Genomic DNA, 17,956 nt, shown 5'->3' on the forward strand with positions numbered 1-17,956 from the left:
TTTTTTATACATTAAATATTGATTCAAATCTATTTTACAACAATTCACTCCTTCTGACAGTTTTCAATCAAACGAGAACTGATGCTAGGCAATGGAGAGTCTACTCACACATCTGCCTCCTGTCTTGCCTCTGTTGCAAAAACACACCCAAATTTAGCTAATTATCCTGAATTCCTCAACACCAAAGATGGTTGATGCTTTGTAATGCCCCTTCTTTTTGCAAAATAAGATTTTTTTTTTCCTTCGGGTTGCTGCAACTTGAACTGATTCTAGATTTCTTTCCTTTTACTGTTGTGATAGCAAAATTTGTCACTATCCTCAAAATACAGTCCAGAGATTTGCCACGTGAAATTAAAAAATAAATGTATCATAGGGTAGTAATTTTTTTTTTTTTTATGTGAACCAATACAATTTAGAAACTGCTAGTCTGGGCCTTCTGCAATTCAGCTAAACATGTCTAAATTGTTTGTACATATTTCACATTTCTGAGGCTTTCTTCCCTACTATACAAACCAGATTAGCTGTATCAACCAGGTCATTCTCCAAAATCTGAAGAGTAGAACACAACAGATTCAGAGATGTGCCAGCAAATGGTATGTGCATGTACCAACTATTTCCATGCAGGTTCTGAGAAAGAACACTTTTGTAAGAAAGTATTTTTTACTGTTAATCAAACCAGAATGTTTCATTCCTTAAAGGAATGAAAGCAGCCCGTTCCAAATAGCAAACTCCCGTTACTCTGCAAGGATCGCTTTTGATTCTTAGAAACCTGAAGCACTGAATCAACAGAAAACAATACCTGCTGGGGCAATTTTTTCCTCACGATTTTTCCCACCTCCTCATTTTTGCATGGGATATTGTGACTGCTGAACAGATGTGACCCGTAAGTGCGCTACTAACAATGTTGTATTTGGCTTTGACAGTGGTTTTACGCAGAGAGTGTTTGCAGAAGCAAGCCGTGCTCTTACTGACAGCACGCATTGCCTGAAAGCTCTTGGCTGGCTGACAGACGGGGTTTTGTGGATTTTTCCGTAGCGATTTAGGATGTTATCGGTCCCCCGGTCATCTACAGTCCCGGTTGCAAGTTGCAGCGTCCGCGGTGGCCAAGGCGGCATCTGGGGCTGAACTTGTCATCGCTCTCCACAGCTACCTGAGGGGCGGTCGCGCCCAGGTGGGAACTGGCCTCTTTTGCCTTCTTGCAGTGACACGACCAGATGTCATGGCCTGAAGCTGAGACCAGGGAGATTTAGATTAGATATCAGAAAATAAAAAAATCACTGTTAATGTGGTCAGGCATTGGAATAGGCTGCCCATCCCGGGAGTCCCCATCCCTGGAGGCATCTAAGACGTGTCTGGATCTGGAGGTGGGTGATGTAGTTTAGTGTTTTAGGGGTCCCAGTGCTAGTGCCGGGTTGATGGTTGGACCGGATGATCTTTAAGGTCCCTTCCAGCCTTGACGATTCCGTGATTCTGTGTCTCCAGGAGGTCACTGCGCCCAAAACAAATCCAACTCCAGGCTGCAGACGGGAGGCGCGGGGTGGTGGCACACCTGCGCCGGTAGCACACCTCAGACCCCCGGGAGGGCGGCAGCGGCCGCGGCCCCTGTCCCGCCCCGGGCCGCTCCCGCTGGGCGCCAGCGCCTTCCCCCGGGAGGCGGCGCGGGGCGGACGGCCCCACGGCGCAGGGGCGGTGCCGGTCACGCGGGCGCGCGGCGGCCCCGCCCCGGCTCCGGCGGCAGCGGCGGCGGGGGCACCTGGCGCCCTCCTCGGGGTCCTCGTCGCCGGGACAACCGGGATCGCCGCCGCCGCGCCTCTGCCATGGTGAGGAGCCCGCGGCACGGCCCCGCCGCCCGGCCGCAGCGGGCCGGCCCGGCCGCCCGGGGCGGGGAGAGAGTGCCGGCCGGGCCGTGCGGAGCGGCCGCGGGGCCGGGCGGCTCAGCCCCAGGCGAGGGTGGCGGGCGGGGGTGCGCGGGGCGCGGGCGGTGCGGGTGCCAGGCTGGGCGTGCGGCCCGGCGCGGGGCTGCGCCCACCCACGCTGTAGACGAAGGGAAAAGAGAGTGTCTGTCTGCCCCTCTGTCTGTCTGTGTGCCTGCCCAGAGCAGGTGGGGCCGCGCTGCCCCTCGCTGTAGCACATGCCTGCGTGTCTGTGGTGAGGTGTGACGGGCGCCTCGCCTCCTCCTCCTCCCGTGTAACGCCGGAGCAGCCATGGCAGGGCTCTGCCTGGCGTGTGACGCGGGTCAGGTGTGTTGTCCGCCTGGATAACACAGGAGGGATGGTGTGTTTATATGGGTGTGTAAGGCGGCTGGGGAATGATGGAGGTGTGGAGTTCCCCTTATAAAGTCGAGAGGAAAAGCCAGGGCGTGTGTCGGTGCACAGGGCAGGGATGGGGTGTCACCGTGTGGATGCGCGGGATGCTGGGTTTGGGCGCTGTGCTGTATCCTTATGTATGTGCCGTGAGCCAGGGTGTGGCCTGGGATGTGTGTAGATAGCAGATATACAATAGGACGTGAGCGTAATGCTATGGCTCTGTGTGTGTCTGCTGTGATTTGGGCTTCGGGTATGGTGTGTTTGTGTTGCAGTAGAGATGTGACATTGTGTGCAGGGCCATGACATGGCAGCGTATGTATGTAGTTGTGTCTGCCTGCTCCCGTCTGGTATGGGCTTGTGCCTGTGTGTATATATAGTGAATACTGGGTGTGGCATAATCTGTGGATATTTTTAAAGGCATGTATGCTATGGGTGTGGCAAGGATTATCTGTAGTCCTGTATGTACGTAGCAGATACAGGGTATGGCATTTTGTGTGTACAGAGCAGCAGTGGCTTGTGTGTGTGAGCATGCATAGCTGTGATGCTGTGATGTGTGTGCCCGGGTGCATTTATCATAGATCTGTGGGATGAGTGTGGCGGGCACAGGGTTTGTTTCACCTGTATGTGGGGACGGCACGACACGGAGCAGATGTGTGTGGAGGGTTGCAGCGGAGGAGGAAGAGCGGCTGTGGTTTGCTCTGTGGGGAGAGCATGTGGGGATGTGACACAGTATGTGTATGCCACGGGTGGCAGGGCAGAGATGCATCAGATGTTTGTGAAAGGAAGATGACAAGGCATGTAAGGGGGAGTGTGTGGGGACAGGCACCGCATGTTTGGAAAGATGATTGGTTTGAGCCCTGTTTTCAATTACAACTTAATTGTCTGATGCCTTACTGCTTCTCAGTGATAGTTACAATGATAGATGCACCAGGAAGGCACAGTTGCTGGCCTTCCCCGCACGGGGAAGTACACAGTGTTTTAAGGCAGACAATCAGTTCATGCGTATATTTATGTTTGTCTAATGGTAGTAGGTTTTCTGTATCAGGTTCTGGGGAGGCAGAGGGAGCACTCAGCCTCACAAAGGGAAGAACTGTATTCCTGTGGTGTTGCAACTTTTCTTCCTTTGCATGAAGGCTTGTTCATGGGCTCTCTCTTTCCTCCTCTGCACACTGCCTTCTGTTTCTTCCCAATTCTAGCCTATGTGTTCTGAACCCAAACAAAGCAACCTTGAAAACAAAACTGTGAGGTGGAATAAAAATATGGATAGATTGTGCATGATTGCAGTATGCTTCTGTGTAGAATCAGTTTGGATTTGCTTTGCAAAGGTTTTTGTCTGTTGCTACAAGGAGGAGTAAACCTCAGTGAATGAGGCTGTGGATGGTGTAGCATTGGTGGAGTGATTGTGATGTGACTTGGTGACATGTCACATTAATATTCCACCAGAGAAGATGCCATTTCTTAAGTCAGTTGAATAAAATGGATATATCTCATACTCTAAATTTCAGATGTATTACAGACCGAAGAACAACCAGCCAGATGTTTATAAACTGCACCAGGGGAGGTTCAGGTTGGGCATCAGGAAGAATTTCTTCACTGAAAGGGTTGTTAAGCATTGGAATGAGCTTCCCAGGGAGATGGCAGACTCACCATCCCTGGAGGTGTTCAGGAAACTACTGGATGTGGCACTTAGAACTGTGGTTTAATTGACGATATGGTGGTATCTGGACACAGGCTGGACTCAGTCTTGGAGATGATTTTCGTTCTTAACAATTCTATTACTCTATAAGCAAATATTTTCCAAACTCCAGGCATGGAGGTTTTCTTTGTGGTCCATTTTGACGTTCCCAATGAGATACCTTTAGCAGTCTAAACTCAGCAGATGTAGAATCTGCAAAGCAGCCTTGGTGCTGTAATTGCACAGGGGAAGTCTCAGAAATTATACCATCTGCTGTGCAGATTCTTATATTGGGCAGCTTCTTAGCTGCATTTGACAGCTATTAAGCTGTTACCATCATTTTTGTTATTATTCTAAAAATTTTCAAGAATTTTATTCAATGCATGCTTATACTTGAATAGCTCTGTCTTACAGGGTTAGTCTTATTCAAGTTGTTCTTTCCTTCTTAGTTCTTCATACCTTCATAGAATAATTTTGAGCAACACCAGACCTTTTAGTACAGGGAATAGCAATGTTCATAAAAATCAGAAGGGCTATTAGCTTACTGCTTGCTTATTTTGACAACAGACTGGAATATTTAGTCATCCTAGTTAAAATGAGGGATAATATGGGGCTAACAGATGTGGAAAGTTGAAAATAAAAGTTAGGTTTTCAGTGAAGCATGGCAGCTATTTTTAGGTAGGCGTAGAAAAGTAGTACTAGTCTTGGCACTGTGACAATATTGATCTGAATCCCAGCAGAAGGCTACACATTGACAATACTTCAGCTGTTTCATCATTGGAAGTCAGAATAACTGCATTATTTTCATGTAAGTTGTTATCAACTGGTAATTCTGGTAGTCTTTCTACTGAATTAGAAATGTACATAAGTGGGATATGCTAAGTAGGACACAACCAGATGAAATTGTGACACCAAGGAGTTCTCCCTCAAGCTAGTTTAGACAATAGCCACAACATCCACTTGCATTCTTTCTAATAATCTTTTTAAAAAGGTGAACCATATTCTCCATTAATTTCTGCTTTTCCTTTTTTTTTTTTTTTTTTTTTTTTTTTTTTTTTTTTTTGTTTTGTTTTGTTTTGTTTTGTTTTGTTTTGTTTTTGTTTTTGTTTTAACCCCTCCATGTTTTTTAGGACAACGCAGGAACTGTTAAAATTTCTCATCATACTTGAACTGTGTATTTTGGGTGACTTAGTTTGAATGTGATAGGGCTTGAGTCCGTCTGTTCCCCTGAGCTTGAGCTTTTACAAAATAACTTTCCCACTTGAATTTTGATGTAGAGTGGGACATTCTCATTCTTTGTAAACCTTCTGAGAAGGAAGATTGTGAATACAGAGTAACTTCTATATGGTGAAAATCCGATTTGCATTCTTAAAAATGCAGAAAAACATATACACGAGGCATTAAAAGTGCATAATGATGAACTTAAAATTCACTGTGTACTGGTATCTCCTCTGTCAATTCCATTTTCTTTCAGGATCAAGAAATTACTTGCATGTCTCTCAAAGCTTAAACTAATTGTTCTTGAGACTGAAAAACAAATGGTTTGTAAAGATCAAACATTTTTCTCAGCCTTGTTTTTCAAAAAATGTACTGTACTATGAATGTCTGAAAATCTGTGTATATACTGTGATTCTACAAAACAGAGCAAAACCCATCCAAACAAAACTAGAGCGTGAATTTAATGTTTAAATGGATTAAAATAATTTGTGTTGGGTACAGGGGGGTAATGGAAATGCAGCGATAGTTGACGTGAGGGTACTTCAGCTGACAAAATCAACCACAGCTGATTTCTTGAGGGATTCCCCTTGGATTTTTATCTTTTTGTTGGAGGAACCACTGCTAGAGGAGGACGGGAAATTTACCCTTTTCTGGACTTGCACATTTATGACTGTTTGGAATGATGAACTCCTGCTGTGTAGCCCACAAGAAAGTACTCAATATTTGGTATCAAGCTGCAGCACTCAAAATCTTTGCCTTAATTCTTTTTATACTCTTCTTTTTCTGTTCCATTGTTTTCCTGTGTTCTCCTTGGTAGGCAGAAGGAAGCAGTAAATTTGGTTTTCATTGGATTTGATTGCTGTTCAGCTGGTTATCCAGTATGTTCTGTAAATTTAAATCAGGAAGACAAGGACATAATCAAATCTACATAAATGTGAAACTCTACCAGTATGTCAAGTTTGTCTGTCTTTGGAGGTTGAAATTGAGGTCAGAGCTTCACAGATAAAAGGCATTTCCATATCACAGCTTGGTGTTATGGGGTAGTTTTATAAATATTAAGGGGCAAAATGTCTAAGTGTGCTTGTAGATTATAGACTGCTTTCAGAACTACTTCTGGAACAAAAGTATCAAGATAACTTTATTTCTGCAGAAATTCAAGAAACGTACATTTTGGCAAATACTGAATGTCCAGTTTCTGTTCTAAATCTCAACCTATTACCTTTCTTGAAAGGTAAAAACAACTTGAAAAAGATGTTTCAGAAATGCTACTATGATGCTATTTCCTTTGAAGTCAAATGTAATTACTGCTCTTAACCATGGAGAGGTACCTAATTTTGTCTCTTATAATTGAAAGCTTTTATTAATAATGGATTACATGTATGGCAGCTTTTATTAATTATGTACTACATATATGGCATATGTAGCCGCAAAGGAGATTTTTTTCTGTTTTTTTTTTTGTTCATTTTCTGGGGAGATTTGCCTTGTAGAGAAGACTTGCCCTTCATAGTAAAGATTTCATGCTCAGTACTAGGAAAAAACTTAGTTCTGGCATAGTGTTTATGAGGCAGATCAAGCACTGCTTTGAAATGGCTTTGTAGAAACTATAGAGCCATTCCTGTAATAAGCCATACCTTTTATATCTCAAATGTGGTTTTGAAGAGCAGTTATGGAGGGGGAGGATTAGTACTCAAAATTTCTGTTTCACAGGTGCTTAGAACAAGTGTCCTGACTACTTCAACCATGCAGTCAGCTGTGATTTCATTTACAGTTTGAGCAAAGTGCAATAAGAATAATTGCCTTTCTGGATGTGGGATTGCGTGACTGGAGGGAGGACTCTGTCAGTTCAAATTAGAACGGTGCAAACTCCTGGGGAAATGGACTTGCAGAAGAATCTCCGTGTGAACACTCCAGGAGGATTTCAGGTCTCTGCTGTCGTGCCATCAGCCTGTTGGTTTGTGTGCTGATATTGAAGACTGGGAATAAAACTTAGCCATATGTATGTCAGTAAAAATAGCTATATGCAGAAGTGGGGATTCAGAGGAGTTTTGATAGGTCTTCTCCTAAGGGCTCTGAATCTGTGATGTGGATTAAATTTGGATGGCTGAAACTACATGGTTATCCCTAAGCAAATATTGCTACATTGAAATAAATGGGCACTAACTTTTCTCTTGGACTGATTTTGTTCAGAAACATACCATGTTCTAAATGCCTTTGAGAATGTGCATTTATAGCATGATTCTACAGAATGGCGTGACACCAGCTGGATTATTTTTGTGATTACACTATTTGTAATTTGAGCACACAGTCCTTGTGGATGTTGTGATGGAGACTACCTTAGAATCTTCTCCAGTATTTCTGCTTGGAGTCTCAAAATTACTTGAGTAGTCAAAGAAAGGAACCTTTTTCAGGTATTTTGAACTTAGGCTTTTGCAAATTCCATTTGTGACTCTGCTTGATGCTTAAAGAGGGATTTGTCATTTACCTGATCAGGAAATACCAATCTGTATGATGTGTAATCAGTGTTGTGAGGGGCTACTTTGTACCCTTGTGATGGGTTACAGGCAACAACTGCTTAGTCCATCTGATTTTAATTTTCTGCCATTCTCCCATTAATTAATGGGTCTGTTGCTCTCCGAGCTCATAAAGATGATCATATGGGTTTCCCCGTATTCCACTTCAAAGTACTTTATAGATTGGACTGCTAATTAAATGCTTTATTTTAATTTAGTTTTTTTAAGGAATTATGTCTAAATGCATCGTCATGTACTGTTTGGAAGGGCATAATCTTAAAAGACGAGTAATGGATACTTACCTGAAAAAGGAAATGTTCAGTCTTTTTTTTTTTTTAAGAGAAAGCAAATTGAAGGAAAGATTTGCCAATCAGTAAATGACTAACTGATGATGAAGATAAAACTTTGTCAAACCTGTTTTTTCAGCTGTCTCTCTGCGTATGTTTAAAGAATATATGGAGATACAATTAACAGCTTTTCCGACGCTTCTTAGTGTTTAAATGGTAGTTGTTGGATTTTTATTTTATTTCCCTTTCTTTCCTGATCTGAACTAGTCTCTAGTCATGAAAGATTAGGTAAGGAATAGTTTGTTTTCTGTGTGGTTCAGGTTTGTTCTGCCATCTGTGGCAGTGGTTAAAACATGATGCCTTGAAAGGCAAATGTGAGCTGGGTGCACCTGAATGGAGGGTTAGTCTTCCATGTACCTCCCATCTCAGAGTAGCGTAGAGGAAGCAGAGCTTGCAAACCTTTTTTACCAATAATAGTGTAATGCCTCTTTCTTTTAGTGAGGTATTGGATTGAACATAATGTTCAATCTGCCATGCTGGCTACCAAACACCAGTTACATGATAGCAAGTATTGATAAAATGTTATCTTTCAACTGAATTTTAGGCCTGCAAGTAATTAGGTCAATCACTAATTCTGCAAGCCATTGGATTTCCCCTTTTTAACAAACAAGAATAGGAAATATCCCACTGGAGTCAGAGGATAGTTGTCTCTCTGGTGACTCAGTAAGACAAGGCTGAGTCTTGCACTGGGGTGTGGGCATCTCAGCTACCAGGTCAGGTTAACCTGTGAGACCTCAGTACCCTGGCTGCTTGCAGGAATGAAGCCATACTCTTTAAAAGGCTTGAGTGGTGATTTCCAGATACGTTACTGGCAGTAGGTGACTGCCCTGCAGAAAAACACACAGGAAAAGGTGATGAGAGCTGTTTGAGCATGGGCTGGTGTGCTCAAGGCAGCAGGAAAGGGAACCTCCAAGCACCTCCTGCTCTACACTGGGAGGCACTTGAGTTGGAACAGCCAGAGGCCTTGAGGTAGAGCTGTGCAGCTGCGGACATCAGCTCTGAAGTCCACAAATGACCTTGTCCTGTCACCCAGTAAAATCTGAGCCTTGCAGAGCCAGGCTGATGCCCTCCAGTAAAATGTGAATGATGTGGTATTAATACCAGTCCTGGCAAAACAAGAATGATGGCTCTTCTGGGAAGAGAATCAAGCAACAAAGTGGGCACTGTGGCCAGCTGCTTCTGCCTGGAAGGTTTTATTATGTTAAACAACACTTATTCTGGGTAAATTTTAGAAGCTTTGTGGCCCTTATAAGTAGCCTTAGGTCATTGAAAGGCATTAAGGAAAAACAGAGAGGTGTGCTCAGGTGCATTTGGTCTTCTCTGAAGGTGAGCCTTAACTCTTTAAAATGACCAGCATAATCACAACAGAAGTATTTGATATAAGGCGTTACTTTTGTTCAATTTGTCATCACAGTGTTAGAAGAGAAAATACCCCAAGGAAAGACCAGTGCAAAAGATCCAGGGGGTATCTGGCAGCAAGGAGGAAGCCTGAAGGCTGCTGAAGACCATGCCCTGGGCTCTGGTAGTGTGTGTCCAAAGGGAAGAAAGTGTTAGCAACCACAGCGGGCCAGGAAGCCTGGATTTTAAAATGCATGAAGGCAAAGCCTGAGCAGGGTGAGCAGCTGGAGCAGAGGAACAAGAGCCCGAAGGGCAGACATTGTCTGTGTGTTGAAATGAAAGATTTTGCCAGTCTGTCTCTGCTGTAGACAAGCATGCTTCAAGTGGGATTGCATTTCAAGGTTGACTTTGGTGTGTTATAATTTTTATTGATTATCCAGAAAGCTTAACCAGGGGTTCTAGTTTAGCCACATTCCTGTGTCATCAGCTGTTGTGTCTTCAATATCACTTCAGTTCTGTTGGCAATGTATATCCTGTCTAACGCTCCTTTTGTTGCCTGGATACGGCAACGTTTTGCCACTTGCATGGTGTTAAATGATTCTGCCTGTCTGATGCATTGATTGTACATTTCTGGAGGAAGCCCTAGCTAGCACCAATTCCCTGAGCATTGGAGAATTTTATACACTTTTACTGGAGTGTAACATGGGATAATCTGAAATTTAAGGTAAAGGAAGGTTGTTTTACCTCTTCTTCCTCCGTTTTAGTGGTGTATGTAAATAGAGAGCTTTTTACGGTGCCATTCATTACTTCAGTATATTTGTGAACTTCTCTGGGTAGCTAAGCCAATTTGGTGGCTTTTCTACCACTATGGCACCAGGTGCTTTCAATACCATGGTAAAAGGGAAATAGCACAGGCAACAATTAGGTGTCTCAACTGAGGAGGAGACGGATGCAGCAAGCTGCTGGGTTTTGTGTTTGGCAACAAAATTCTGCACATCAAGGTACTGAATAAAACTTTAATTTTATTTTCTCAGGATTTTCCTTTAAAATTTGGTTTTACCATGTCTATTATTGCATGAATAATACTTAATAAAAATTGTTCTTGCCAGTGAACACCTGAAAGACTTGATACCTTATGCATATGGCTGCTGCATTTTCAATTTAACTAGGATATGTGCTCTGTCAACCCTCGGAGGGAAGGAAGTGTATGGTTGTAATTCCAGCCTACTGTCTCCTTTGGTGAAAATGTCCCAAATGTTAGGTTTCTTTCTTGAATTGATAAATACTTCAGCCTTGTTTTCAGTATATATGCCTTTTGCTGATGCTCTTTAGAGTCTTTCACACTTCATCTTCCCCAAACCTACTTTTGCCCATAATTCCTTTAGCGTGCTACTAAGCAAGGCTATTTTTGAGAGTCTGGGTTTTTAATAACTTTTGATTTGAGAAGTTGACAGGTTGAAAGTCCTTATCTACTCTGATTTCAGTGGAAATTAGATACATAAATATCTCAGTGGAACGGAGCCATAATGGATGAGCTGCTACCAAAACTGTTTCATCTGTTAAGAAAATAGTCCTCTTCAATAGGGGATTGAATGACAACTGAAATTGCATGCTTAAAAAAAAAATATAAGGACTATCACCAAAATTCATAGTATAGCCTTATTTTGATCTTGAAATAACTCTGTCAGAAAAGATTTCTTCATCTCATTAATTCTGGTGAAAACAGAAGACCTTTATCACCAGCTGTTAGACCAGAAGAGATTAATGTGCTGCTTTCAATGGTGGCAAGCTTAGTGTGGTGTACCAAGAAGTCATGTTCTAGGACTAGTGGCAATTATTGTGTTTAATAATATGGAAAAGGAATTAAAATAGGAAGATTTTCCTTTTTGGGTTTCACAGATTTACTCAGCAGATGCTTTGTTTATATAATAAAGAGATTTTAAAAAATGTAGTTGCTAAATAAATTTAATGTAAGAAAGTATCAGGTAATTTTTACAGAAAATACTCCCTTTTTAGCTCATAACCAATCTTCCAAAAGTACAGTGAAGATATTACCAAGAGATGTCAGTTAAAGAATATAAGAAATGGCTCAAGATTCAAGTAATAAAGAATTTCAGTTTTCTCTTGTGGATTTCGTTTTAAGAATGCAATTCTTTTAAGAATATTGAGATCTTCTGTATCTCTTCTTGTGTTTACAGGAAATTTAAAACTGATTTTAGAGTAACATTTATTACATATGTTCAATTGAATCCTTTTTCCTTGTGCACAGATTTGTCTGTGGTATTTGGGGATTTTATACAGTTAAAACCGTATTTTTGTGGAGTTTGAGATACCCTATCGTTAACACAGTCAAACTTGCTACCAAATACAAAAGCAAAGAGAGGAGAAATATTCTTTTGACATTCAGGGTATTCTTAATTGTTATTTTGGATTACTCTGTACAGATATTCTGAGGGCATGTCATTATCAGCATAATCTGTAAGTAAAGGAAAAAAATCGTATTTGACAAGAATACTGTAATATTTTTACAGTGATCAAACACTTCCTTGACTGAATGTTTTTGGTGGATGTTTTTTGTAAATAAAACCAGAAAACTAGAGGTTGTGTAATAAAAATTGGGTAAAAAATAAAAACAATACATGAATGTACTAGGGTTCTTGCTTCATTAACGGAAGTTTTAAATTATTAGAAACTGTTCAAACAATTGAACGTATTGTCCTGTTTGCGCCTTCTGTCTTCTTTCTCTGCCTGCATGCATTTGAAATCTTGTCACAAGTGTTTATCTAGAAAATGACTACTCCAGTTGTCCTGTGTCTTTTCTCTGTTAGGGGGAAAACTCACTGAGGAGCCTTTAAAGCAGCCCCTCACTTCTTCTGAGATGTAAATGCAATATGGCTCTAGAAGCTAATAAACTTTCACAGAGTAAGAGTACTATAAAGAGACACTTTCATTTTTCTAGATGGGCTTATTCCATAAGTTATTATATGAGAACTGCTGCTAATGTGTACAAGAACACAGAAAAGAAAGTTACTGTTTGAGGGAGAACAGGTTTGGAAGTGTTTATGGCCTTATCTGTGGCTGGTGTAGCAGGTGTGGTACTTTGTGTGGCTGGGCAGGTCACATGCGTCTCGTAGTATGTAGTAAAATCTGCGTTTTTTCCAGTTTTAACTGGGATTCCTAAATGAACCATATTGTTCAGATAAGCTGTCATGTATTCAAAAGAGCTTGTCCATCCAACTTTAACTTTAGAGTTATCTTACATAAACATAAAGATTATAAACCTTTTTCCTAAGAGTTACTGGTTTTGGTTGTAGGTTTAGCTTTTCAGCTTGGCCTCAGTAGAATACTTACTACTGTGCTGTGATTTGTAGCGAGTTCACTTTTATTGATGAGTAGTTGAAAATACTGTTTAACACAAAGAGCTATAATGCATGCTCAAGTCATTACAGTAACTTGCCTCATACCTTGCTGACTCAGATTCTGTGTTATCCTCACACAATGAGCATATATATGTATCTCTCTATATATGCCTCCCTATTACTGTATACTTGAGAATCTGTGGTGTAAAAAAAAAAAGATAATTAGATTTTTTTTATGTAGGCAAATTGACAGCACACATATAAACTAGTAGCAGTCTGCAAAGTGTCTTTCTTTAAAAATATATGCTTGTGCATGTATGCGTCTGCTAGACGTAACTTTTGAAGCATTATCTGCAGCTATAGAAAAATTTAAGTTAAAAGAGGATTTTTAGGTTTGTGATACTGAATGTTCAGATTCTCAACCAGAATTTATGAGATCTATGTTAACTTGTATGTTTTACTACAGACTTTGTGCTCTCTCACAGAGGGGACGTCCTTTTTTTGTGATTTATATTCCTTACCTGCAATGCACAGGAATATTTCGTTATTTGACTCTTTAGTGATCCTAACTTCTATGAGGATGGCATATAATGCCCCTTTTTTCTGAATGAGTTCTGCTGTAAACATAATTAGGCATATAGACTGTTCTTAAAAAGAAGAAAATCCCAATATTTGGTATTGTTTTCAGGCCGCAAGCTGCAAACTTGGAGTAGCATATAATATAAAAATGTCACACGTGGATAATTCATAAACCTATGAGTTGTCAAAGTCAGAAGCAGTCACCCAGTTCTAAAAATGTCATTGATGTACATGGTATATTTCAACCTAAAGGCTGAAAATATCAGCAGCAATGGATATTGGATATAAAACAACCAGAGCAAAGCTGAGCCTATGGTCAGCCATGTGGAACTGCTTAAAGCCAACATCTCTCTTCTGAAGGAGCTAGAATTGTCCTATTGAAATATATATTCGTGGTTGTTTTATGCTTTGAATATCTGTAGTCCCCAGTCTGTGAATAAATGTGCTGCTCCAGTTGCTCGAAAAGGAAGCTTGATTAAACTTATCAGTCCTATTGAAAGTTGACAGCTTTATTGTCTTTAGATGTGTGGATAGCTGTACACAGAGGTAGTGGGTGAAGAAATCTGTGTCAAAATTGAAACAGTAGTATGCAGTTCAACTTAAAATCAGTCTAGGATGTACTGGAAGCGAAAAAAGGTTCTTGGCAGCAGCCAGAAGGACGTTCAAGTTTTCAAGTCTTAAAATATTTTTTTAGGGAGATATTTTCAAAGTTCCCAGATGTGTAATTTTTGCTGTCTCCCTTCCTTTATGAAGACAGAGCCAAGCTGATATTCGACTTTTTTTTTTTTTTTTTTTCTTTCCTTGCTTTGCTTTTATGGACCATTTTTCTTTTTAAATTTTTTTTTTAAACAAGAAGCAAAACAAATAGTTTCCAAGTATTCAACGTGTGTGGATAGTAGGATGAACAAAGGGTATTACCCTGATGTCAAGAACAGCATATGCTTAATAAAGGAAGATTTCTTCCAGTTATTTTAATGTTTTGTGTGATTTTCATGTTTACCTTTTAGCGTTCAGAAAACTCATCTGTTTTGGATCCTTCTTCCTAGTTTTTAGCCTAGAGAGCAGATGAACTCCCTAAAGCTCTCTTCTTTCATAGGAAGTGTTTGCTTGTAGTTTTGACATGTTCCAGTCTTTGCCATGGTTCCTTAAATTCCATTTCACCTTCTGTTTTGTTTATTGCTGTGTTCCTCTGGTAAAATTTCTCCAACCTAAATATTTAGGCTAAGTTGTAAATCTGGCCAACATCTTTGTTTTAGTTTAGCTGTTGACTGTATAGTTGACATAGTATTGCCTGCTTTTTTCTTTGGGTGTTTTCTTTTAGTCCCTCTCTCTCTTCCCCCCCCCCCCCCCCCCCCCCCCATATGTATTAATAATGTGAAGTTTGGATGAGAGGTATTTTCAATCTTTCTTGTAGCATTTCTTGATGTGCTTACTTTGCTTATATAGCAGTTGCTGCGCTATCTGTGGCACTAAATTCTTTAAACATGTAGATAGTTATATTTTATCCATCCTCATGTACCTGGGCCAAAGTCTTTGCACTGTAGACAGTGAAAGGAGGGACCTGAATAACTGGAAAGTTTTTTTGGAATGGGACAGTTTTAGGACTCTGCAGCCAGTGTATGTTTGTACATGTCTTACTATTGCTTGAAGTTTCACTACTGCTTAAAATATTTCTTTGTGCAGTGTAAGTGTGCTTGTTTCATGATTATTGAATTGCTCCACAATTTTTGTGTGGTTAAAACCTAGCACTAGGGAAAAGCAAGTGTATGTGGGGGTATGGCTTTGTTTTGTACATTGAAATAATTTTATAGTATTGACAACTGACATGTTGAAAACTTGATATTAACAGTAATTTAAGAGAATTAAGCACCTGAATAAAAGGTGAATAGCCTCTTTAAAAGATGTTTTTCTTGTTGGTTTTTAAAATAGTGTTTTTTCTTTCTGTTTCTAGGTTTTCTCAAATAATGATGAAGCCCTTATTAACAAAAAACTACCCAAAGAGCTTCTGTTAAGGTAATTCTATGTAACATTTTAAAGAGTAAGAACCTGAGGATTATACATTGATTATGTGTCTTGCAGGTACTCTTCATTCTTTCTTAAATCCTCTTGAAATAAATAACAACACACCTGATTTAGTTCTTGGAATTCTTGAGCTTGTTGCCTTGATTTGTTTTAATGTGTTCAAGTTACACTGTACCACAGAAGATGTAATTTAGTTGTGATTTTTGACTTGCATGTCAGAAAAAGAAGTGAAATAAAATGTCAAAAAAACTTTGGTGTACCAAGTAGTCAGCTCTTCCATACTCTCTGTTTTATATCTGTTTGTAGAGCCTAATTCTCTAATATAGTTCATACTCTTTGTGGTATGAACTTTGTTATAACAAAATAAAATACAAATTCAATGTCAGAGCTTCCAAAACAGTCACTGCAGTGAAAAGCTCTCTCTATTACCATTACTACCAGTCTGTGCTGTAGAGGGTGGAACCAACAGAGGGATCTTTCTTATTGTAATCATTGGCTTACTCATAAATTTTATCAGCTTGCTGGTGTGTGAGTAGATGATCTTTGTAAAAGTTACCAAGAATGCCAAGATCAGTAAGTTCAGCCCATGGCTGGTAGATGTCTCTACATTCTCATATGGTTGAAAGTTGATTTCAAGCAAAGTATAAACCATCTGCCAAATGTGGAGCTATTGCTTGGCTGGATGTGGCCACTGCAGAGCTGGAGCTGAACCAGGTCAGCAACATCTGTATTTACAGAGAGGATTTGTTATTGACTAATCCTTAAAGTGAGGAAAAAAAAAAAAGAAGAAAAAATGTTCAGTTATGATGGTGCAATTAAAGTTGAGCTGATGATTTTTTTTCTTAATATACTGAGGAAAAGTTTGGGTCATCTTATGTGTTTGTCACTGCTTCCAGTCTGATTTGAAGTGGAAGAATGTCTCAATGGTATTTTGCTTCTTGTGCCCAAAGAACATTGTGACTATCACAATGCTCTCTCAATGGTATTAAAAAAGGAGACTGTTGTTAAAGGAATTGAATTTTAAAAGGCTTTACATTTTTGTTGAGACACATTCCGCATGGTGGCAGACTGTAATTAGACTCTTAGAACTGTTTAGAAAATGTGATTAAAAAAGACAGTCACTGAATGATGCCCTGAACAGGAATTCTCATACCTTTTGCTTTGTTGAATGCAATGCCACACATGAACCACAAGATAAAAGTCAATGTAGGATGCTGCCTTCTTAGCTCAAAATCATGATCTGCAAGCACTTCTCTTCAAGCATTAGGACTCCCCAGTATTTGTGGAAATGACTGTCCTTTCCACTTTATGGATGCTAAATATCTCATTTATGTAGTTGAATAGAACTTGTTTAAATGGTTTAGGCAGTGAAAAGTATCATGCACTGAGACAGTAAGGATATCTTTTGGAGCATCTTTCCAGAGAGAGGGCTAAGGGAGTTGGACATTCAATATCAAGAAGAGATGACTGAGAGGAGCCCTCATCAATGTTTATCTGTACCTGAAAGGAGGATGCCAAGAGGATGGAACAAGGTGCATCTCAGTGGTGCCCAGCAATAGGACAAGAGGCAATGGGCATAAACTGGAACACAGGAAATTCCACTTGAATATGAGGAAGAATTTCTTTACTGTGTGGGTGACCGAGCACTGGAACAGATTGCCCAGGGAGGTGTGGAGTCTCCCTCACTGTAGATATTCAAGAACCATCTGGATGCAACCCTGTACCATGTGCTCCTCCCTGCTTGAACAAGGAGGTTTGACCACATGACCCTCTGTGTTCCCTTTCAGCCTGACCCATTCTGTGATTCTCTGATTTTAAAGAATTCAGCAGGAAGAAAACCCAAACAAACAAGTTCAAGTAATTAGACTCTAGCAGTGGCTTAGCTCTTTGTTCTTATATTCAAGATAGCTTCTTACAAAGCAGCTTGCAGGATGTGCAGGCTCATCTTGGATTTGACTGACTGAGGAAGTGGTGCAGCTACTCCCTGCCACTACACTGTTACTGCAGTGTCTGAAGAAGCCTTTTGCAGGGTTGAAAGGCTTCATGGGGCTGGATCAACAACATAAAATATCCCAGGCCAAGCATACACAGAACTGATTCAGCCAACCATCTATGTTTTGTGCACGTCTGTCCTTTTCGCAGTTGCACAGTGATTTGCCAAAGTAGTGTTGCAGATGTAGCTAGAAGAGTTGATGATCTGAGAAACTGAGCTGTGTCTGTCAGCTTCCTCCATAAAAAACATGATGATCTCATGCTGAATGCTGGGACTGGGTCCGCTCTGCCAGAGGGAAATAAAGTGCATATTTCATTATACCTACATTATACCTATACTGTGCTGATCACCAGGGTTTTGAAATGGAGGGGAAGGAGATGTGTGGGAAGTGCTCTGTAAATCTCCTTTTGAAATTGTACTGCTTCAGGGACAAACTTAAAAGGCCAATGGCAGAGCATGTTAGAGAGGGCAACATGCATCTGGGTTCTCATCCCTGCAGAGTGTAGATATCTAAGAAAGTTTCAGGGCACAGACTTGCCTGTCTCAAGGTTTATCAGGGGGGAATTTGTTTTATGAGCCTGCATCTGAAGGCTTTTGTAAGACTGAGTC

General features: G+C 40.7%; 1 protein-coding gene across 1 annotated transcript in view; it reads left to right on the forward strand.

The window, feature by feature from the left end:
- The first annotated feature begins 1,720 nt into the window (after positions 1–1,720).
- Positions 1,721–17,956, forward strand: part of FBXL2 (F-box and leucine rich repeat protein 2) — a 51,992-nt gene continuing 35,756 nt past the window's right edge. The window contains exons 1-2 of the mRNA XM_066191839.1: positions 1,721–1,820; positions 15,284–15,345. Coding sequence (XP_066047936.1) covers positions 1,818–1,820; positions 15,284–15,345 — 65 coding nt within the window. The 5' untranslated portion in view covers positions 1,721–1,817. The remainder of the gene's footprint in view (positions 1,821–15,283; positions 15,346–17,956) is intronic.

The sequence above is a fragment of the Chamaea fasciata genome, unplaced genomic scaffold (assembly GCF_029207755.1).
Source record: "Chamaea fasciata isolate MVZ Bird 193981 ecotype frontalis unplaced genomic scaffold, bChaFas1.0.hap1 SCAF_1, whole genome shotgun sequence".
Lineage (NCBI taxonomy): Eukaryota > Metazoa > Chordata > Aves > Passeriformes > Sylviidae > Chamaea > Chamaea fasciata.